A 23,381-nucleotide genomic window follows, 5' to 3' on the forward strand; every position below is an offset into this window, starting at 1 on the left:
TTCAATATTAGTATTATGGTCTTTTTTTCACATGTTCTAAGATCAAAGTGGTTTGATTTTCAAACTGGTGTAAAGTAAATACATATTGGAAGAAAGAAAGTTTAGTATTTTGGTTAGATGAGATGGGACCATGCTTGTGTTGATTTCATAATTAAGATGAAAGGAAATCTAAGAAGTATGAATAAAAAACTCAACAACATAATGAACACTTAAATAACAGTGACATAAATAAAAGGCTAATGTGCATAAACATGCATTAATCCAAATTGAATCCAGTTACTAATTTTCTCCATTTGGCCATCTGCAAAGATTGAACTAAGTAGATAACTAACACTCTTAAAAAAGAGAATCAGAATTTCTACAAAGAAAGACAATGTTGCAACATGTTATTCAGAAAGACTTAAAGATGATGATGCTTTAAGAGATAATTGTTTTCTGTCTTCACTGTAATATAACTTGTTATAGATAAATAAAATATCATGAAAATCATCAATACCACTTATTTAAATGGATTGCTTAACAATCTCAGAAAGTAAGATGACATTCAATTAGCCAGCTTAATCTTGATCCACTGAACAAGTAGATTAAAATAATTCTTTGGAAATGTTTTTGTAAGATTGTGACATCAACTCTCCAAATTTTTTACACTCATAATGTCTTTACATCAGGCATCATTTCAGAAAAAACAACATTGAAAATATTTGTTTAATATTTTTTTAGGAACTCTTTTAAGTTTTTAAAAAATAACTCTTACATAAAGATAAAAATATATTAATTTATTATTAGATTTAGGAAATTCAGATTGAGATATGGTTAATATTTGACATTTTGTTATATTTTACTCTATATATAGAGTATATGAATAAATAAATCAAACTCCTCCATATCATACATCTTTTAAATTTGCATGAATATAATATAATTGTTGCATAAAAGATATTATTTGAAGTCAGAGATTATCCAAGCAATTAAAATTTTGGTTTCGAAATACTCTTAAATTTCATTTGTTTCATCTTATTATCAGACATCCATTCATGGATTACAGTTATCAACACTTTTCTTATCAGAAGCAGTCAACAATTATTGCTTCACTGGGGCCCACAACCCTCTTCCCATTCGTTCATTCATCACAACCGTTGAATGAATATCCAAGAGCTCACATTTTATATTGGTTGAGTTGCCATTAAAGAAAAACATGTTCTTAAAGTCAAGTCGTCTTTTCTAACTACTCTTTTCATTCATCACTATACCATTCATTCCTGCACTCAATCCATTTCACTTCATTTCCAACTCCTTCCTACCATGGCAGCTGAACTTGTTGGTGGTGCTCTTCTTTCCGCCTTTCTTCAGGTTGCATTCGACAGGCTCGCTTCTCCTCAGATTGTAGACTTCTTTCGTGGAAGAAAACTTGATGAGAAGCTCCCCCGCAATTTGAAAATCATGCTGCGCTCCATCGATGCCCTCGCTGATGATGCTGAACTAAGGCAGTTCACAAATCCACACATCAAAGCATGGCTTTTTGATGTCAAAGAGGCTGTCTTTGATGCAGAGGATCTTTTGGGTGAAATAGACTATGAACTCACCAGATGCCAAGTGGAAGCTCAATACACACCTCAAACCTTTACTTACAAGGTATCAAATCTCTTCAACTCTACTTTCACTTCATTTAACAAGAAAATTGAATCAGAGATGAAAGAAGTCCTGGAGAAACTAGAATATCTTGCAAACCAAAAGGGTGCTCTTGGTTTGAAAGAGGGTACTCATTCTGGTGATGGATCAGGTAGTAAAATGCCACAGAAATTGCCATCATCTTCTTTGGTGGTTGAAAGTGTTATTTATGGAAGAGATGCTGACAAAGATATAATCATTAATTGGCTCACATCTGAAACCGACAATCCTAACCAGCCATCAATACTTTCCATTGTGGGCATGGGTGGGTTGGGTAAAACCACACTCGCCCAGCATGTGTACAATGACCCAAAGATTAAAGATGCAAAATTTGATATCAAAGCTTGGGTCTGTGTTTCTGATCATTTTCATGTTTTGACCGTCACAAGAACAATTCTTGAGGAAATCACAAATCAAAAAGATGATAGTGGGAACCTACAAATGGTTCACAAAAAGCTGAAAGAAAATTTGTCAAAAAAGAAATTTCTTCTTGTTTTGGATGATGTTTGGAACGAAAAACGAGAAGAATGGGAAGCTGTGCGAACTCCTCTTAGCTATGGGGCTCCAGGAAGTAAAATTCTTGTCACAACTCGTGAGGAGAAAGTTGCTTCTAACATGAGCTCCAAAGTGCATCGCCTAAAGCAATTAAGAAAGGAAGAATGCTGGAATGTTTTTGAAAATCACGCATTAAAAGATGGTGATCTTGAATTGAATGATGAGCTAAAGGAGATTGGTAGAAGGATAGTTGACAGGTGCAAGGGATTACCTTTAGCTTTGAAAACAATTGGATGTCTTTTACGCACAAAGTCATCCATTTCAGATTGGAAGAACATATTGGAAAGTGAGATATGGGAGTTACCAAAAGAAAACAATGAAATTATTCCAGCGCTATTTATGAGCTATCGCTATCTTCCTTCTCATCTTAAAAAGTGCTTTGCTTATTGTGCCTTATTCCCTAAAGATTATGAGTTTGAGAAGAAGGAGTTAATTTTGATGTGGATGGCCCAAAATTTTCTACAATGTCCACAACAGGTTAGACATCGAGAAGAAGTTGGTGAAGAGTACTTCAATGATCTACTGTCAAGGTCTTTCTTTCAACAATCAGGTGCCGGGAGAAGTTTCATCATGCATGACCTTCTGAATGATTTGGCAAAATATGTTTGTGCGGATTTCTGTTTCAGGTTGAAATTTGATAAAGGCCAATGTATACCGGAAACAACCCGTCATTTTTCATTTGAATTCCATGACATCAAAAGTTTTGATGGTTTTGGGAGTTTAAGTGATGCTAAAAGACTTCGTTCATTTCTTCCGTTCTCACAAGCTACGACTTTACAATGGAATTTCAAGATTTCCATACATGATTTGTTTTCCAAGATTAAGTTTATACGCATGTTATCTTTCTGTGGTTGTTCATTCCTTAAAGAGGTCCCGGATTCTGTAGGTGATCTTAAACATCTCCATTCATTAGATCTTTCATCGTGTAGTGCGATAAAAGAGCTACCTGACTCAATATGTTTGCTCTATAACTTACTAATACTGAAGTTGAACAATTGTTTCAAGTTGAAGGAATTGCCCATAAATTTGCATAAACTTACCAAATTGCGTTGCCTGGAATTTGAAGGTACAAGAGTGTCAAAGATGCCAATGCATTTTGGAGAATTGAAGAATCTGCAAGTACTAACTCCTTTTTTCGTGGATAGAAATAGTGAGGTGATTACTAAGCAACTGGGCAGATTGGGAGGACTCAATTTTCAAGGAAGGCTATCAATCAATGACTTGCAGAATATTTTGAATCCTTTGGATGCATTAAAAGCAAATGTGAAAGATAAAGACCTTGTGGAGCTAGAATTAAAGTGGAAGTGGGACCACATCCCGGATGATCCAAGGAAAGAAAAAGAAGTACTTCAGAATCTAGAACCTTCCAAACACTTGGAGGATTTGTTAATTAAGAATTACAATGGTACAGAATTCCCAAGTTGGGTATTCGATAATTCGTTATCAAATCTGGTGTTCTTACAGTTGGAGGACTGTAAATACTGTCTATGTTTGCCTCCCCTTGGACTTTTGTCATCACTGAAGACCCTTGAGATTGCAGGGCTTGATGGAATAGTGAGCATAGGTGCTGAATTTTATGGGAGCAACTCTTCGTTTGTAAGCTTGGAGAGTCTGTCATTCTACAATATGAAGGAATGGGAAGAATGGGAGTGTAAAACTACTTCTTTTCCACGTCTTCAAGAGCTTCATGTGGTTGAATGTCCCAAATTGAAAGGTACTCATTTAAAGAAAGTAGTTGTTAGTGATGAGCTCACAATTAGCGGAAACAGTATGAACACATTGCCGCTTGAAACCCTGCATACTGATGGAGGCTGCGACTCTCTTACAATCTTTCGACTAGATTTCTTTCCAAAGCTCATATATCTTGATATGATAAGGTGCCAAAACATAAGAAGAATTTCGCAGGAGTACGCTAATAATCATCTTACCGGGCTGCATATAATTAATTGTCCAGAAGTTGAGTTGTTCCCAGATGGAGGTTTGCCATTAAATATAATAATTATGTCTCTTTCATGTTTAAAACTTATCGCCTCCTTGAGAGACAACTTAGATCCCAACACATGTCTTCAAACCTTGTCTATTTACAATTTGGAGGTGGAGTGTTTTCCCGATGAAGTTTTGCTGCCACGCTCTCTCACCTCTCTAGAAATCAGCAAGTGCCCAAATCTTAAAAAGATGCATTACAAGGGTCTCTGTCACCTCTCATTTCTCACACTTTTTTGTTGTCCCAGCCTTGAATGCTTACCAGCGGAGGGTCTCCCCAAATCCATCTCTTCTCTTACAATATGGAATTGTCCATTGCTGGAGGAGCGTTGTCATAATCCAGATGGCGAAGACTGGGAAAAGATTGCTCACATCCAAAAACTGAAACTGGATCATGTGGTGATACGATGAGTCACAAGGCGTGCACCTATTTCAATTTGTCTGCCACCTCAACAGGTTCTAATTCTCCACAATATCTTTCTACCTTTTCCATTACAATTTTCTTAGTTGCAAACGGTAACCCTATAATTGCCATTTTCCAAACAAAAGCAGCACATGTTATACTTAAACTCTTGATATTTATTAAAGGAGGTTCAACTACGTTTTTCATGAATCAATTACTTTTATTTTATTCTTATTTTTGTGCAAAATTATTTCAATTGTTCTGTTGAAATTAAATTCCAACCAAATGTGTTTCCTAATTTTAGAATCCTACGAAAATCGTGAAGGTGGTCTGGCATTTGGCATCCATTCCGAAGAGAGTATTCTGTAGTTGGAAGTTATGGTAGCGTCATCTTCATTTATCTAAGTATATTTGTTTTCATAGCCCATTTTTTGCCTTCTTTCTTCTTACTTCATGCTACTACAGTTTCTAACAAAAAAATGAAGTTAAACTTTAATAATAGATCACTGGAACTAAATGATCCAAAAAATTAAGTTATGTGTTTTGAGTGGAGGAAAGATGAATGGAAACTGCAGTGGACATAAGGGATCTAAGGAACTTGTAATTGGAATTTAAAAGTATTTTTAAACCACTTTTTACTGTATTAAAAAGCTCTTGTGATATTCCATCAAGATTTTTAAACATTAAAAGAAGTCTTATGGTGTTCAATCAAGACTGAGTTTTACAGAAAAAAATAGTAATAGAAATAGCTTGAATATTGTTCAGAATATTCAGGGCTTCGGCATTTCCCAGCATGCAGGACTGAAAATTTATTATGCTAATGTATCGATGATGTGTTGACTTATCTTTTGTTAGGTTTTGATTTTAAATTAATGATTTAATTGGAAGACAAGAAGCTTTACTAATCAAACATTCATACTATCTTTTTTTACAGTATCTATTCTATATCTGGAGGAAGTAGAAGAGACCCTCTTCAGAGATCTTACTCTTAACCTCATTGGCATTGATGTTTCTCCTCTGCATCTTTGTAGTACCTTTTTCTTCATGCCCTTACAATCCAGTGGATGTGTGTATCATAAACTAATAACTAATTAGATTGTAATGACTAACTATATAAAGATAACCTTTGCAACACTTATACCAAATGAGGTTCGTATAAATTTAACCAAATTCACTACTTGCTTACTCTAAACACATCTGAGTGTGAGTAAATCTCTGTTTTTTGAATTTGGTTATCTTGAATGTTTATTAGATATAAGATTAGAACCTTTAATTTCTGCTATGAGGCTTTGATGGGATGTTGGGAAAAGTTCCATATTGCTTGTCTCAAGTCTTAATGTGAAATGCTTTTAAGCTGAAATCTAACATGGTACAAGATTCTATAGCTCATTTGTGTTTAACTACAATAAAGTCAGACAATTTTCTTAAAAGAGGGTCCAATGAACAAGGCCATACATCCATCCAAGTAACAACAACAAGAAACCGTTTGTAAGCGTTTTAAAACTGCAACCAATTTGTTTCAGCAAAAAGTTTAAAACGAAGAAAAACCAAGAGAACCTGAAACTTAGACGATATGAGATAAAGCCACTTAAAACGCAAATATGCATCAACAAAAGCTAAGTAATACCGAGATCATTAGACGAATTGTATGGAGAAGGGCCTAATATATAAAAAAAACAACCTCAAACAGACAAAAGTAAACAATTTCAGCATCATGAAAAGGAGGTTGACGATGTTTAGAAACACAACAATTTTCAAAAAAACAGAAGATCAAGTACATGGAATTGTTTCATTATTCTAGTCACAGTGTTATAGATAGCATGACCAAGGCGAATATGCTATAGCTACAACTTCTGAAAATATTCTTCAACATTTTCCTAGTAACTTCTTCCTAAAACAAATGCAAAGTCTTTTGAGTTGCTGGTAAAATCTTTTTAATATCTTTAATATCGCCGTCAATAGAACACACTATATTTCCACTGCCAAAACATATCGTATTTATTTAAGAATAGATAATATCTTAAAATAACTCTATCCAGCTTTATAAGACCCTTTAAGTATCTCACATCTTATTTCATTCTCTCCGTATTTACACAAACATAACTAATCAAACTACCCTGGAAATTCATAAACAAAGTGTAAATATTATAAAATAGAATCGAACAACATATTAAGAAACAAATTGGATCATTAAAAAAAAAAACATAGACATAAGATGGGTATTTTTTTTTTAATAAACTCAAACAAAGTTATCAATATTATAAAATACCCTAAAATCACGAAACTATATAATTAATTACTAAAACAAACAAAACCTTGTTTGCATATATAGTATTTTAATCACACTATTACACATTGAAAACACCACAACATTATTCAAATTATGCTTAAGTATAATATATCTGATGCGGAAAATATATATATATTTTTTTTATATTCTGAAGTTAGAGAATATCAAAGCAATTAAAGTTTAAGAGGCATATATAAAATTACTACGCATATTTGTTTATTGCATCTTATTGTGAGACATCCATTCATGGATTACAGCTGTGAACATTTTTTTTATCAGAAACCGTTGATGGGAATATTGGTTCCTTACAGCTGTGAATATTGGTTGAGTAGCCATCAAAGACAAAGATTCCTTGCACTTAATCACTGAACATTTCAAATCACACACTTCCATTCTCTTCATTTCCAACTCATTCCTACCATGGCAGCAGAACTTGTTGGTGGTTCTCTTCTTTCGGCCTTTCTTCAGGTTGCATTCGACAAGCTCGCTTCTCCTCAACTTCTGGACTTCTTTCGTGGAAGAAAACTTGATGAGAAGCTCCTTGGAAATTTGAACATCATGCTGCACTCCATCAACGCTCTAGCTGATGATGCTGAACTAAAGCAGTTCACAGATCCACACATCAAAGCATGGCTTTTTGCTGTCAAAGAGGCTGTCTTTGATGCAGAGGATCTTTTGGGTGAAATAGACTATGAACTCACCAGATGCCAAGTCGAAGCTCAATATGAACCTCAAACCTTTACTTACAAGGTATCAAATTTTTTCAACTCTACTTTCACTTCATTTAATAGGAAAATTGAATCAGGGATGAAAGAAGTCTTGGAAAAACTAGAATATCTTGCAAATCAAAAGGGTGCTCTTGGTTTGAAGGAGGGTACTTATTCTGGTGATGGATCAGGTAGTAAAGTGCCATCATCTTCTTTGGTGGTTGAAAGTGTTGTTTATGGCAGAGATGCTGACAAAGATATAATCATTAATTGGCTCACATCTGAAACTGACAATTCTAACCAGCCATCAATACTTTCCATTGTGGGCATGGGTGGGTTGGGTAAGACCACACTTGCCCAACATGTGTACAATGATCGAAATATCGAAGATGCAAAATTTGATATCAAAGCTTGGGTCTGTGTTTCTGATCATTTTCATGTTTTGACAGTGACAAGAACAATTCTTGAGACTGTCACTGATAAAACAGATGATAGTGGGAACCTAGAAATGGTTCACAAAAAATTGAAAGAAAAATTGTCAGGAAGGAAATTTCTTCTTGTTTTGGATGATGTTTGGAACGAAAGACGAGAAGAATGGGAAGCTGTGCGAACTCCTCTTAGCTATGGGGCTCCAGGAAGTAGAATTCTTGTCACAACTCGTAGTGAGAACGTTGCTTCTAACATGAAGTCCAAAGTGCATCGCCTAAAGCAATTAGAAAAGGATGAAGGCTGGAATGTTTTTGAAAATCATGCATTAAAAGATTATGATCTTGAATTGAATGATGAGTTCAAGGAGACTGGTAGAAGGATAGTTGAGAAGTGCAATGGATTGCCTCTAGCTTTGAAAACAATTGGAAGTCTTTTACGCAAAAAGTCATCCATTTTAGATTGGAAAAACATATTGAAAAGTGAGATATGGGAGTTACCAAAAGAAGACAATGAAATTATCCCTGCACTATTTTTGAGCTATCGCTATCTTCCTTCTCATCTTAAAAGTTGCTTTGCTTATTGTGCCTTATTCCCCAAAGATTATACGTTTGTGAAGGAGAAGTTAATTTTATTGTGGATGGCCCAAAATTTTCTAGAAAGTCCTCAACAGATTAGACATCCAGAACAAGTTGGTGAAGAGTACTTCAATGATCTACTGTCACGGTCTTTTTTTCAGCAATCAAGTGTCGGGAGAAGTTTCGTCATGCATGACCTTCTGAATGACTTGGCAAAATATGTTTGTGCAGATTTCTGTTTCAGGTTGAAATTTGATAAAGGCCAATGTATACCGAAAACAACCCGTCATTTTTCATTTGAATTCCGTGACATCAAAAGTTTTGATGGTTTTCAGAGTTTAACTGACGCTAAAAGACTTCGTTCATTTCTTCCTATCTCAAAATATGTGACATCTCAATGGCGTTTCAAGATTTCGATACATGATTTGTTCTCCAAGATTAAGTTTATACGCATGTTATCTTTCCATGGTTGTTCAGACCTTAGAGAAGTCCCGGATTCTGTAAGTGATCTTAAACATCTCCATTCGTTAGATCTTTCGAGTACTGCGATACAAAAGCTACCTGACTCGGTATGTTTGCTCTATAACTTACTAATACTGAAGTTGAATGATTGTTCAGAGTTGGAGGAGTTGCCCTTAAATTTGCATAAACTTACCAAATTGCGTTGCCTGGAATTTAGATATACAAAAGTGACAAAGATGTCAATGCATTTTGGAGAATTGAAGAATCTTCAAGTATTGGATACGTTTATCGTCGATAGGAATAGTGAAGTCAGTACTAAAGAGTTGGGAGGACTCGATCTTCATGGAATGCTGTCAATTAAAGAGGTGCAGAATATTGTGAATCCTTTGGATGCATCAGAAGCAAATTTGAAAGATAAACACCTTGTGGAGTTAGAATTAGAATGGAAGTCAGACCACATCCCTGATGATCCAAGGAAAGAAAAGGAAGTACTTCAAAATCTACAACCCTCCAAACACTTGGAGGATTTAAAAATCTGGAACTACAATGGTACAGAATTCCCAAGTTGGATATTCGATAATTCGTTATCAAATCTGATGTACTTAAAGTTGGAGGACTGTAAATACTGCCTATGTTTGCCTCCCCTTGGACTTTTGTCATGTCTGAAGAACCTTAGTATTACAGGGCTTGATGGAATAGTGACCATTGGTGCTGAATTTTATGGGACCAACTCTTCGTTTCCATCCTTGGAGAGTCTGACATTCAAAAATATGAAGGAATGGGAAGAGTGGGAGTGTAAAACTACTTCTTTTCCACGTCTTCAAGAGCTTTTTGTGGATAAATGTCCCAAACTGAAAGGTACTCATAAAGTAGTTGTTAGTGATGAGCTCACAATTAACGGAAACAGTACATCGCTGCTTGAAATCCTGCATATTGATGGAGGCTGCGACTCGCTTACAATCTTTCGGCTAGATTTCTTTCCAAAACTCAGTTTACTTTGGCTGGAAAAGTGCCAAAACCTAAGAAGAATTTCACAGGAGTCCGCTAATAATCATCTCGTAGAACTATATATGGACGATTGCCCTGAATTTAAATCATTCCTGTTTCCCAAACCCATGCAAATCATGTTTCCGTCCCTTACCAGGCTGGAGATAACTAATTGTCCAGAAGTTGAGTTGTTCCCAGATGGAGGTTTGCCATTAAATATAAAAGAAATGACTCTTTCATGTTTAAACCTTATCGCCTCCTTGAGAGACAACTTGGATCCCAACACATGTCTTCAACACTTGTGTATTGAACATTTGGAGGTGGAGTGTTTTCCCGATGAAGTTTTGCTGCCACGCTCTCTCACCTCTCTGCAAATCTATGATTGCCCAAATCTTAAGAAGATGCACTTGAAGGGTATCTGCCACCTCTCCTCTCTCGCACTTTATCATTGTCCCAGCCTTGAATGCTTACCAGCGGAGGGTCTCCCCAAATCCATCTCTTCTCTTACAATCTCGTATTGTCCATTGCTGAAGGAGCGTTGTCGGAAACCAGATGGAGAAGACTGGGGAAAGATTGCTCACATCCAAAAACTGGATGTTCGATCATAAGACGAGTCACAAGTTCAAAATTAGACGTGCACCTATTTCAATTTGTCTGCCACTTCAACAGGTTCTAATTCTCCACAATATCTTTGTACTTTTCGATTCAATTTTCTTAGTTGCAAACAGTAACCCTATAATTGCCATTTTCCAAACAAGAGCAGCACATATTATACTTAACCTGATTATATTTATTAAAGGAGGAGGGCTCAGCTACGTTTTTCATCAATCAATTACTTTTATTTTATTCTTATTTTCGTGCAAAATTATTTCAATTTTTCTGTTTAAATTAAATTCCAACCAAATGTGTTTCCTATTTTTAGATAGTGATTGTGGTATGGCATTTGGCATCCATTCCGAACAGAGTATTCTGTAGTTGAAAGTTATGGCGGCATCATCTTCATCTTATCTAGCTATCTCAGTATATTTGTTTTCATAGTCACATTTTTTCTTCTATCTTCTTATTTCATGCTACTACAGTTTCTGACAAAAAAATGAACTTAAACTTAATAATAGATCACTGGAACTAAATGATCCCAAAAATGAAGTTATGGGTTTTGAGTGGAGGAAAGATGAATGGAAACTGCAGTGGACATAAGGGACATTCTGTATCTAAGGAACTTGTAATTTAAATTTAAAAGTATTTTTAAACCACTTTTTTCTTTATTAAAAAGCTCTTGGAATATTCTATCAAGATTTTTAAACATTAAAAGAAGTTTTATGATGTTCAATCAAGACTGAGTTTTACAGAAAAAATAGTAATAGAAATAGCTTGAATCAACCCTGATGAAGTTCTTTGGTGACAACCTAAACTGAGAAAATTTCAGTAATCTTTTTAAAACAGGGTCTAATGTGTAAGGTCATGCATCCATCCATTTTAGTGTTCACCCACACAACCTTGTCATGCTCCAATTTTAGTTTCCTTAATATTCTGATCTTGAGACTCAAATTCATATTTTCAACCTTTTCCTGCTGAGACTGATGTCATAGTTTTCTGTTTGTATTCTAAGAGTACTAAGATTCAATATCTTGAAAAATGAGAAGCAAATAAATGTAACACTACTGCCTATTAGAAAAAACAACTTTATACTCAATTGGTTCAGTAGTGTGAGTTATTGAAAACCTTCTGCTACTTGTGTTCAATTCCTACTATTAGAAAAAAAATCATATTTAGCCCTCAGTAAGATAAAACTCAACTTGATATTTTATAAATTATTTGATTCATACACTGCTAATTAGTTCATTTAATGCATGAGTTCAACTAAATAATATAAATACCTGGGGTTAGAAATATCTTAATTTTAATTACTAATTTAAAGCATCTTTTATACGATACTTTGGCAATATGATTCTAGTCTTTCTCAGATAATTAACAAATATTCCAACATTGAATATCATGTTATGACCAATCAACATATTTGATGAACAAATGAATATTTTTCTTCTATCTCACCAAAATGCAGGCTACTGTTTCAATTATAATTTTGCCACTTTCAAGGACTAAAAGTTTAAGGACTCTGAACAGCAACAACAAAGTTAGAGAAGTGTAAAGTTTCTTGTTGACCAAGTATTGTATTGTATAGTTGGAGATAAAAAGTGATTATTGGGAGCCAACACCTCCTCTCTACAAATCTTGTATATTCAAAGAGAGGATTAAAAGCTTTGACAGGGAGAGTATAACTTTGTTGTGGGTAACTGAAAATTTTCTACAATGCCCTTAACATTTGATGATCTAGTATCAAGGTCGTTTTTTCAACAACCAAGCGGATTTGAATCATGTTTTGTCATGCATGAACTTCTCAAAGATTTGGCAAAATATGCTTGTGGAGAAATATTCTTCAACTTAGAAGTTGATAAAACACGATGTTTACTAAAAATGACTTGTCATTTATCATTTGCAATCAACAATGTTTGAGAATTTTGACAGTTTACATGATGCGAAAAGGTTCCACTTCCTAAATTTGGAAGAATGTCCTTTGTAAACGATCCTTGGCAATGCAAGATTTCAGTTCAGGAGTTGGCCTTTTTAAGTTTAACATACTGAGCATTCATTCACTTTGTTATTCGGATTTGCAGCAGTGCAGCTTATTAGTTGTTTTAAGACATAACTGTATTACCTAACCTCATTGGCATTGATGTTTCTCCTCTGCATCTTTGTTTGTAGTACCTTTTTCTTAACACTCATCTATGAGTGTTATTAAATCTCTGTTTTTTGGAATTCAGCTTTTTCTTTTCTATGAGTGAATTTGGAAAAATCTAAACATGCAGCTCTATAAAATTCGTATGCTAATGTTATTATGATGGATACACTCATTCTTTCGTCGACTCTTATTTTTAAGTTAATGATTTAAATGGAAGAAAGAGATCCCGTGCTAATCACACTATCTTGTTTACAGTATCCGTTTCTCAGCAGAAGACTGAACAATGTCCAAATAAAATTAAGTTTAAATTTTTACAATTGGAATTTTACCGAACTTATATCTTCTTATGAAATTTGATTGATATTTTAAAGTACCCAAATTTGTCAAAAAAATGAATTAACTTATGAAATTAAACACATCTGAAAACTACCCATTCATTTATTTTATTTTTCAGCATAATACGGACTCATAATAAAATTGCAGAAAGTAGGGCGAAAGTTCATAAGTTTTGGTATGAGATATTCCTTCGATTGCACAAAATTTCTGAAAAATTGTCCCAAAATAGTTTTTTTTTTCCTGAAAATCCACATAAGAATCTCTACTGAATTTGGGACAAAACGTGACAAATTTTAGGTCAAACGGATGAGTATTCACCCACGAAAAAAATCAAACAGTTTCACACACAAACAAACCTTCCTTTCAACCCTGGCAGTGATGACTTAAAAATTTACTTCCAATCTTATGGCAGAAATTTGGGGCTCAAATCTGAGCCAAAACTCAATAGACACAGTGACGAATGTCTGATAAAAATTTTAGGCAAAAATACCGAAGGAGTAAGGCGCAGTAAGTCCCAGACCGAGAGTGAACAAAACTGGATTTCCAAAAACGAAACGTCCTGGCTTCTCTTCCCCATATCTTCTTTTTGTGATTTGTTTATGGACGTGCCTCCTTGCCTGGGTGCCAACAACAAATGAAAGTACTTGTGTGAATTTTTTCGGCACTATACGGGCCCAGAATAAAATTGAAGAGAGTAGGGCGAAATTTTAGAAGTTTTGGTAGAGGGATAGCCTTGGTTTGCACAAAATTTCTGAAAAATTCTCCCAAAATAGTTTTTTTTCCTGAAATTCCATGAAAGAATATCCATTGAGTTTGGGACAAAACGCGACAAATTTCAGGTCAAACGGATGAGTACTCACCCACGAAAAAAATCAAACAGTTTCACACACAAACGACCCTTCCTTTCAGTCCTGGCAGTGATGAATAAAAAATTTATTGTCAATCTTGTGACACTAATCTGGGGCTCAAATCTCAGTCAAAACTCAAAAGACACAGTGACGAATGTCTGGTAAAAATTTCATCCAAAAATACCCAAGGAGTAAGGCGGAGTAAATCCTAGACCGAGAGTGAACAAAACTGGTTTTCCAAAAACGAAACGTCTTGACTTGTTTTCCCCGTATCATCTATTTGTGATTTGTTTATGGACGTGCCTCCTTGCCTGGGTGCCAACAACATATTAAAGTACTTGTGCGAATTTTTTCAGCGCTATACAGGCCCAGAATAAAATTATGAGAGTAGGGCGAAATTTCACAAGCTTTGGTAGAGGATAACCTTGGTTTGCACAAAATTTCTGAAGAATTCTTCCGAAATAGTTTTTTCCTGAAATTTCATGAGAGAATATCCACTGAATTTGGAAAAAAACGTGACAAATTTCAGGTCAAACGGATGTGTACTCCCCCACGAAAAAAATCAAACGGTTTCACACACAAGCAAACCTTCCTTTTAGCTCTGGCAGTGATGAATAAAAAGTTTATTGCCAATCTTCTGGCACGAATCTGGGGCTCAAATCTCAGCCAAAACTCAATAGACACAGTGACAAATGTCTAGTAAAAATTTCAGACAAAAATACCGAATGAGTAAGGCGAAGTAAGTCCCATACCGAGAGTGAACAAAATTGATTTTCCAAAAAGGAAACGTCATGGCTTTTCTTCCCCGTATCTTCTTTTTATGATTTGTTTATGGTCGTGCCTCCTTGCCTGGGTGCAAACAACATACGAAAGTACTTGTGTGAATTTTTTCAGCGCTATACAGGCCCAGAATAAACTTGCAGAGAGTAGGGCAAAATTTCACAAGTTTTGGTAGAGATAGCCTTTGTTTGCATAAAATTTATGAAAAATTCTCTCGAAATTGTTTTTTCCTAAAATTCCACATAAGAATCTCCACTGAATTTGGGACGAAACGCGACAAATTTCAAGTCAATCGGATGAGTACTCACCCACGAAAAAAAATCAAACAGTTTCACACACAAACGAACCTTCCTTTCATCCTGACAGTGATGAATAAAAAATTTATTGCAAATCTTGTTGCATGAATCTGGGGTTCAAATCTCAGACAAAACTCAATAGACACAGTGACGAATGTCTGGTTAAAATATAAGACAAAAATACCCAAGTAGTAAGGTGTAGTATGTCCTAGACCGAGAGTGAACAAAACTGGTTTTCCGAAAACGAAACGTCATGGCTTCTCATCCCCGTATCTTCTTTTTGTGATTTGTTTATGGATGTGCCTCCTTACCTGGGTGCAAACAACGTATGAAAGTACTTGTGTGAATTTTTTCAACGCTATACGGGCCCAAAATAAAATTGCAGAGAGTGGGGCGAAATTTCACAAGTTTTGGTAGAGATAGCCTTGGTTTGCATAAAATTTCTGAAAAATTCTCTCGAAATTGTCTTTTCCTGAAATTTCACATAAGAATCTCCACTGAATTTGGGACAAAAATGCGACAAATTTCAGGTCAAACGGATGAGTATTCACCCACGAAAAAAATCAAACAGTTTCACATACAAACGAACCTTCCTTTCAGCCTTGGCATTGATGAATAAAAAATTTATTGCCAATCTTCTGGCACGAATCTGGGGTTCAAATCTCGTGCAAAACTCAATAGACACAATGGCAAATGTCTAGTAAAAATTTCAGATAATAATACGGAAGGAGTAAGACGAAGTAAGTCCCAGACCGAGAGTGAACAAAACTAGTTTTCCAAAAAGGAAACGTCATGGCTTCTCTTCCCCGTATCTTCTATTTGTGATTTGTTTATGGTCGTGCATCCTTGCCTTGGCGCAAACAACATATGAAAGTACTTGTGTGAATTTTTTCAGCGCTATACGGGCCCAGAATAAAATTGCAGAGAGTAGTGCGAAATTTCACAAGTTTTGGTAGGGGATAGCCTTGGTTTGCATAAAATATCTGAAAAATTCTCTCAAAATTTTTTTTCCTGAAATTCCATATAAGAATCTCTACTGAACTTGGGACAAAACGCAACAAATTTCAGGTCAAAAGGATGAGTACTCACCAACGTAAAAAATCAAACAGTTTCACAGATAAACGACCCTTCCTTTCAGCCATGGAAGTGATGAATATAAAAATTATTGCCAATCTCGTGACACGAATCCGGGGCTCAAATCTCATCCAAAACTGAATAGACACGGGGAAGAATGTCAGGAAAAAATTTCAGACAAAGATACCCAAGGAGTAAGGCGTAGTAAGACCCAGACCGAGAGTGAACAAAACTCGTTTTCCGAAAATAAAACGTCCTGTCTTCTCTTTCTCGTATCTTCTTTTTGTGATTTGTTTATGTACGTGCCTCCTTACTTGGGTGCAAAGAACATATGAAAGTACTTGTGTGAATTTTTTTCAGCACTATACGGGCCCAAAATAAAGTTGTAGAGAGTAGAGCGAAATTTCACAAGTTTTGGTAGAGGATAGCTTTGGTTTGCACAAAATTTCAAAAAAATTCTCCCGAAATATTTTTTTCATAGAATTCCACAGAAGAATATGCACTGAATTTGGGACAAAACGCGATAAATTTCAGGTCAAACGGATGAGTACTCACCCACGACTAAAATCAAACAATTTCACACAAAAACGAACCTTCCTTTCAGCATGGCAGTGATGAATAAAAAATTTATTGCCAATCTTGTGAAACGAATCTGGGGCTCAAATCTATTCAAAAACTCAATAGACACGGTGACGAATGTCTGGTAAAAATTTCAGACAAAAATACCCAAGGAGAAAGGGCTAGTAAGTCCCAGACCGAGAGTGAGAAAACTGGTTTTCCAAAAACGAAACGTCCTGATCTCTCTTCCCGTATCTTCTTTTTGTGATTTTGTTAAGGACGTGCCTCCTTACCTGGGTGCAAACAACATATGAAAATACTTGTGTGAATTTTTTCAGCGCTATACGGGCCCAAAATAAAATTGCAGAGAGTAGCGCAAAATTTCACAAGTTTTGGTAGAGGATAGCCTTGGTTTGCACAAAATTTCTGAAAAATTCTCCCGAAATAGTTTTTTCTTAGAATTCCATGTAAGATTATCCACTGAATTTGGGACAAAACGCGATAAATTTCAGGTCAAACGGATGAGTACTCACCCACGACAAAAATCAAACGGTTTCACAGACAAACGACCCTTCCTTTCAGCCATGGCAGTGATGAATATAAAATTTATTGTCAATCTTGTGGCATGAATCTGGGGCTCAAATCTCATCCAAAACTGAATAGACACGGTGAGGAATGTCTGGATAAAATTTTAGACGAAAATACCCAAGGAGTAAGGCGTAGTAAGTCGCAGACCGAGAGTGAACAAAACTCGTTTTCCGAAAACAAAACGTCCTGATCTCTCTTTCCCGTATCTTCTTTTTGTGATTTTGTTATGGACGTGCCTCCTTACCTGGGTGCAAACAACATATGAAAATACTTGTGTGAATTTTTTCAGCGCTATACGGGCCCAAAATAAATTACAGAGAATAGTGCCAAATTTCACAAGTCTTGGTAGGGGATAGCCATGGTTTGCACAAAATTTCTGAAAAATTCTACCGAAATAGTTTTTCTCCTGGAATTGCATGTAAGATTATCTACTGAATTTTGGACAAAACGCGATAAATTTCAGGTCAAACGGGTGAGTACTCACCCACGACAAAAATCAAACCGTTTCACAGACAAACGACCCGTCCTTTAGGCCCTGGCAGTGATGAATATAAAATTTATTGCCAATCTTGTGGCATGAATCTGGGGCTCAAATCTCATCCAAAACTGAATAGACACAGTGACGAATGTCTGGAAAAAATTTCAGACAAAAATACCCAAGGCGTAAGGCGTAGTAAGTCCCAGACCGACAGTGAACAAAACTCGTTTTCCGAAAACAAAACGTCTTGTCTTCTCTTTCTCGTATCTTCTTTTTGTGATTTGTTTATGGACGTGCCACCTTACCTGGGTGCAAACAACAAATGAAAGTACTTGTGTGAATTTTTTTCAACACTATACGAGCCCAAAATAAAGTTGTAGAGAGTAGACCGAAATTTCACAAGTTTTGGTAGAGGATAGCTTTGGTTTGCACAAAATTTCAGAAAAATTCTCCCGAAATAGTTTTTTCCTAGAATTCCACGAAAGAATCTATATTGAATTTGGGACAAAACGCGATAAATTTCAGTTTAAACGGATGACTACTCACCCACGACAAAAATCAAACAGTTTCACACAAAAACGAACCTTCCGTTTCAGCCATGGCAGTGATAAATAAAAAATTTATTGCCAATCTTGTGACACGAATCTGGGGCTCAAATCTCATCCAAAACTCAATAGACACGGTGATGAATGTCTGGTAAAAATTTCAGACAAAAATACCTAAGGAGTAAGGCGTAGTAAGTCCCAGACCGAGAGTGAACAAAACTGGTTTTCCGAACACGAAACGTCCTGGCCTATCTTCCCCGTAACTTCTATTTGCAATTTGGTTATGGACGTGCCTCCTTACCTGGGTGCAAACAACATATGAAAGTACTTGTGTGAATTTTTTCAGTGCTATACGGGCCCATAATAAAATTGCAGAGAGTACGGCGAAATTTCACAAGTTTGGTAGAGGATAGCCTGGGTTTCCACAAAATTTCTGAAAAATTCTCCCGAAATAGTTTTTTTCCTGGAATTGCACGTAAGATTATCCACTGAATTTGGGACAAAACGCGATAAATTTCAGGTCAAACGGGTGAGTACTCACCCACGACAAAAATCAAACAGTTTCACAGACAAACGACCCTTCCTTTCAGCCATGGCAATGATGAATATAAAATTTATTGCCAATCTTGTGGCAGGAATCTGGGGCTCAAATCTCATCCAAAACTGAATAGACACGGTGACGAATGTCTGGAAAAAATTTCAGACAAAAATACCCAAGGAATAAGGCGTAGTAAGTCCCAGACCGAGAGTGAACAAAACTCGTTTCGCAAAAACAAAACGTCCTGTCTTCTCTTTCTCGTATCTTCTTTTTGTGATTTGTTTATGGACGTGCCTCCTTACCTGGGTGCAAAAAACAAATGAAAGTACTTGTGTGAATTTTTTTCAGCATTATACGGGCCCAAAATAAAGTTGTAGAGAGTAGAGCGAAATTTCACAAGTTTTGGTAGATGATAGCTTTGGTTTGCAAAAAATTTCAGAAAAATTCTCCCGAAATAGTTTTTCCTAGAATTCCACGTAAGAATCTATACTGAATTTGGGACAAAACGCGATAAATTTCAGGTTAAACGGATGACTACTCACCCACGACAAAAATCAAACAGTTTCACACAAAAACGAACCTTCCTTTCAGCCATGGCAGTGACAGTGATGAATAAAAAATTTATTGCCAATCTTGTGACACGAATCTGGGGCTCAAATCTCTTCCAAAACTCAATAGACACGGTGACGAATGTCAGGTAAAAATTTCAGACAAAAATACCCAAGGAGTAAGTCGTAGTAAGTCCCTGACCGAGAGTGAACAAAACTAGTTTTCCGAACACGAAACGTCCTGGCCTATCTTCCCCGTATCTTCTATTTGTGATTTGGTTATGGACGTGCCTCCTTACCTGGGTGCAAACAACATATGAAAGTCCTTGTGTGAATTTTTTCAGTGCTATATGGGCCCAGAATAAAATTGCAGAGAGTACGGCGAAATTTCACAAGTTTTGGTAGATGATAGCCTTGGTTTCCACAAAATTTCTGAAAAAATCTTCCGAAATAGTTTTTTCCTGAAATTCCACATAAGAATCTCCACTAAATTTGGGACAAAACACGACAAATTTTAGGTCATACGGATGAGTACTCATCCACGAAAAAAATAAAACAGTTTCACACACAAACGAAGCTTCCTTTAAGCCCTGGCAGTGATGAATAAAAAATTTATTACCAAATCTTGTGGCACGAATCTGGGGCTCAAATCTCCGTCTAAACTCAATAGACACGGTGACCAATGTCTGGTAAAAATTTCAGAAAAAAATACCTAAGGAGTAAGGCGTAGTTAGTCCCAGACCGAGAATGAACAAAACTGATTTTCCGAAAACGAAACGTCCTTGTTTTTCTTCCCTGTATGTTCTTTTTGTGATTTGTTTATGGACGAGCCTCCTTACCTGGGTGCAAACAACAAATGAAAGCACTTGTGTGAAATTTTTCAGCGCTATACGGATCCAAAATAAATTTGCAGAGAGTACTACGAAATTTCACAAGTTTTGGTAGAGGATAGCCTTAGTTTGCACAAAATTTCTGAAAAATTCTCCTGAAATAGTTTTTTCCTAAAATTCCACACAGGAATCTCCATTGAATTTGGTTAAAACGCAACAAATTTCAGGTTAAACGGATGAGTTTTCACCGATGAGAAAAATCAAACAATTTCACACACAAACGAACCTTCTTTTCAGCCCTGGCAGTGATGAATAAAAAATTTATTTCCAATCTTGTGCCGCGAATCTGGGGCTCAAATCTCAGCCAAAACTCAATAGACACAGTGACGAATGTCTGGTAAAAATTTTAATCAAAAATATCGAAGGAGTAAGGCTTAGTAAGTTCCACACTGAGAGTGAACAAAACTAGTTTTCCGAAAACGAAACGTCTTGACTTTTCTTCCCCGTATGTTCTTTTTGTGATTTATTTATGGACGTGCCTCCGTACCTGGGTGTTAATAACATATGAAAGTACTTGTGTGAATTTTTCAGCGCTATACGGACCCAGAATAAAATTGGAGAGAGTAGGACGAAATTTCACAAGTTTTGGTAGAGCATAGCCTTGGTTTGCATAAAATTTATGAAAAATTCTCTTGAAATAGTTTTTTCCTGAAATTTCACGTATGAATCTCCACATAATTTGGAACAAAACACCACAAATTTCAGGTCAAACGGATGAGTATTCACCCACAAAAAAAATCAAACAGTTTCACACACAAACGAACCTTCCTTTTATTGCCAATCTTGTGGCACGATTGTGGCACGTTGTGAAAATTCCCATCATCCATTACGACTTCCTTCAACAAATATCGATCGATGGTTGTGAGTTGAATATTCAGAAAATGGATGTGTACACTAAAACTTGTGAAGTGCAGATGTTCTAGCATGTGGTGTTTATTCTCCAAAGATTACTCTGTAGTTGGAAGGTATAGTTCCATCCATCACCGTCCTTTAGCTTGATATTCCAGAAAGGAAACGTAGTCAATGCTTGAGGTATCAAAAAATTATAATCACATCAGCCAAAAACAAAATATGTAGGTACAGGATCAGGGGAGACAACATTCTCTATCAGTGATGGGGCAAATTATGTTGGCATCATTTGATTATACTTATGTGGTCTATGCTTTTACCTGCCTTTAAAAAGATTAGCGTTCTCTGAATTCATAACAAATGAAGAAACTATTACACTATATATAGTATTTTAATCACACTATTACACATTGAAAACACCACAACATTATTCAAATAATGTTAAAAGATCACATTATTCAATAAAGATAATCTTAAATTGTAGCTAACAACCACCACTATTCTTCCAAGATCGCATATCAAAATGTCATCCAAATTTAATATAAAAAAATAAAACTAAATCCCATTTGAATAGTTTCGCTAGCAATTGATGATTGCCCTCAATTTGAATTATTTCCCGGTGAAGGATTAACTTGGGAATGTTCATTGCTCAAACAGAGTTGTCAGAATCCAGAACCAATTTAATGGAAGAAGCTTTAGTTATTTTACAATATATTTTACATGTGGCAGCATAAAACAGAACCAATTTATCCTCGTCAACAGTGAACTATTATTGATTAGTTCAGCCAACTAGTTATGTACTAAAAAATTGAATTGAACTATTAGAGACTTCTAAACTTCATTTTTCTAACTAAACTGTTTTGCTCACTCATGCAATTCACAATTTCAACTCATGCAATTCAACAGAAATCTTGTATATTCAAACTGTCACCTCTTGGACTTTTACCTTAGAAAAATCAACTCATTCAATTCACAATTTCAACTCATTGTTGAACTGTCAGATGATACTTTGTGGCGCTATTCTCTTCCACCATGGATCCTCAAATTTCCAATGACTCTTTCACCAATGAGTCTTTTATTATGATTGATCTACAACTAAACATTGATTTCTGTTAAAAGTCTGTATACATTCTTAAAAGAATTGTATTGCTACTATACCTAATTATTAGACAAATGACCTGGCTTAATGGAATTAAAAAATTAAGTCAATATTATAAATACATTTATATAACTTAAGTAAAGATTAGATGAAAAGTAAAGATACAGGCTATAAAAAGTAATTAAACATTTTTTTTGAATTTTGAAAACAATATATAAGTGAAATTATAAATATTTAAAATATCTAGCAATTAACAAAACAGAGAGTATCAGTTCAGAGGTGATTGTTTGAAATCCAGCACAGTAGATATTAAAGAAATAAGACACTTTCCTTCCTTCTTCATACATTGTTTCCAATATATGTATATATGAATATAAAAGCAAAATTATTCTCGAAACATGATTATTGTCTGAACATGATTTTGGAGAGGTTCTTTCTGAGCATGTTGTAAACTATATTAATATTAATAATATAGGATAATAGTCTATGCTTATAAAAGGAATAAAAAAGAAGAAGCAGAACATGGTGAGAAGATGTAGTGCAGAAGCTTAGCAGAAAGAAATGACTTCTGTCTTGTGACCTTAATTAACACAAACAATTACTTAAAGAATTGAGATTTGGGAAAGTTACAGAGATCACTCTTGCTTGTGATAACCAAATTGCTCTTAATTTATATTTCCTCAGTATATCACAGAGAAGCTGAGACCTATCACGGAAGAATTTCATTAGTTTTTTATTCATACACTCTAAACATAGCATAATAATATAATATAAAGTCATACATCTGCATTATTTTAATTTTAAAATGAAGATTTTATATCCAAATCATAAGAATGTTTTTCCTTTTAACTTGAAATACATAAAAAAACAGTAAAAAAATTATTTAAGTGATCGCTATTTAAGGGTATCTTTTTTCCACTAATTGAAGCTACAGATAGAATAATAAAATAACGACATATAACAAACCATTATTGTCAGACTTTTATTCATTAAATACGTTTGTGATATCATATCACAAAATAAACAATTATTTCTTGACTTTGGTTCTATCGACCTTATTCAACTCACCAAAACCATTGAATATAAAACTAATCAAACATAAAATATGTATCCAATGTTTAAACCCAACCATCAATAACTCTTTATGATTGGCTG

The 23,381-nt window shown here is 35.2% G+C and overlaps 1 protein-coding gene across 1 annotated transcript; it reads left to right on the top strand.

The window, feature by feature from the left end:
- Window positions 1–1,101: 1,101 nt before the first annotated feature.
- Window positions 1,102–10,884, top strand: LOC137836575 (uncharacterized). The gene is made up of 3 exons (XM_068645238.1): window positions 1,102–4,615; window positions 5,544–5,675; window positions 7,270–10,884. Exons 1-3 carry the CDS (start codon window positions 1,303–1,305, stop codon window positions 10,665–10,667), a joined length of 6,843 nt encoding a protein of 2,280 aa, XP_068501339.1. The 5' UTR covers window positions 1,102–1,302; the 3' UTR covers window positions 10,668–10,884.
- The last annotated feature ends 12,497 nt before the right edge of the window (window positions 10,885–23,381 follow it).

This window comes from Phaseolus vulgaris, chromosome 4 (assembly GCF_000499845.2).
Source record: "Phaseolus vulgaris cultivar G19833 chromosome 4, P. vulgaris v2.0, whole genome shotgun sequence".
In the NCBI taxonomy this organism is placed as follows: domain Eukaryota; kingdom Viridiplantae; phylum Streptophyta; class Magnoliopsida; order Fabales; family Fabaceae; genus Phaseolus; species Phaseolus vulgaris.

Coding starts and splice junctions, on each gene's coding strand:
- LOC137836575 (XM_068645238.1), top strand. CDS start 1,303: ATGGCAGCTGAACTTGTTGGTGGTGCTCTTCTTTCCGCCTTTCTTCAG. Junction 4,616..5,543: donor GGATCATGTGGTGATACGAT/GAGTCACAAGGC, acceptor CTTTTTTTACAG/TATCTATTCTATATCTGGAG. Junction 5,676..7,269: donor GCCCTTACAATCCAGTGGAT/GTGTGTATCATA, acceptor TTAATCACTGAA/CATTTCAAATCACACACTTC.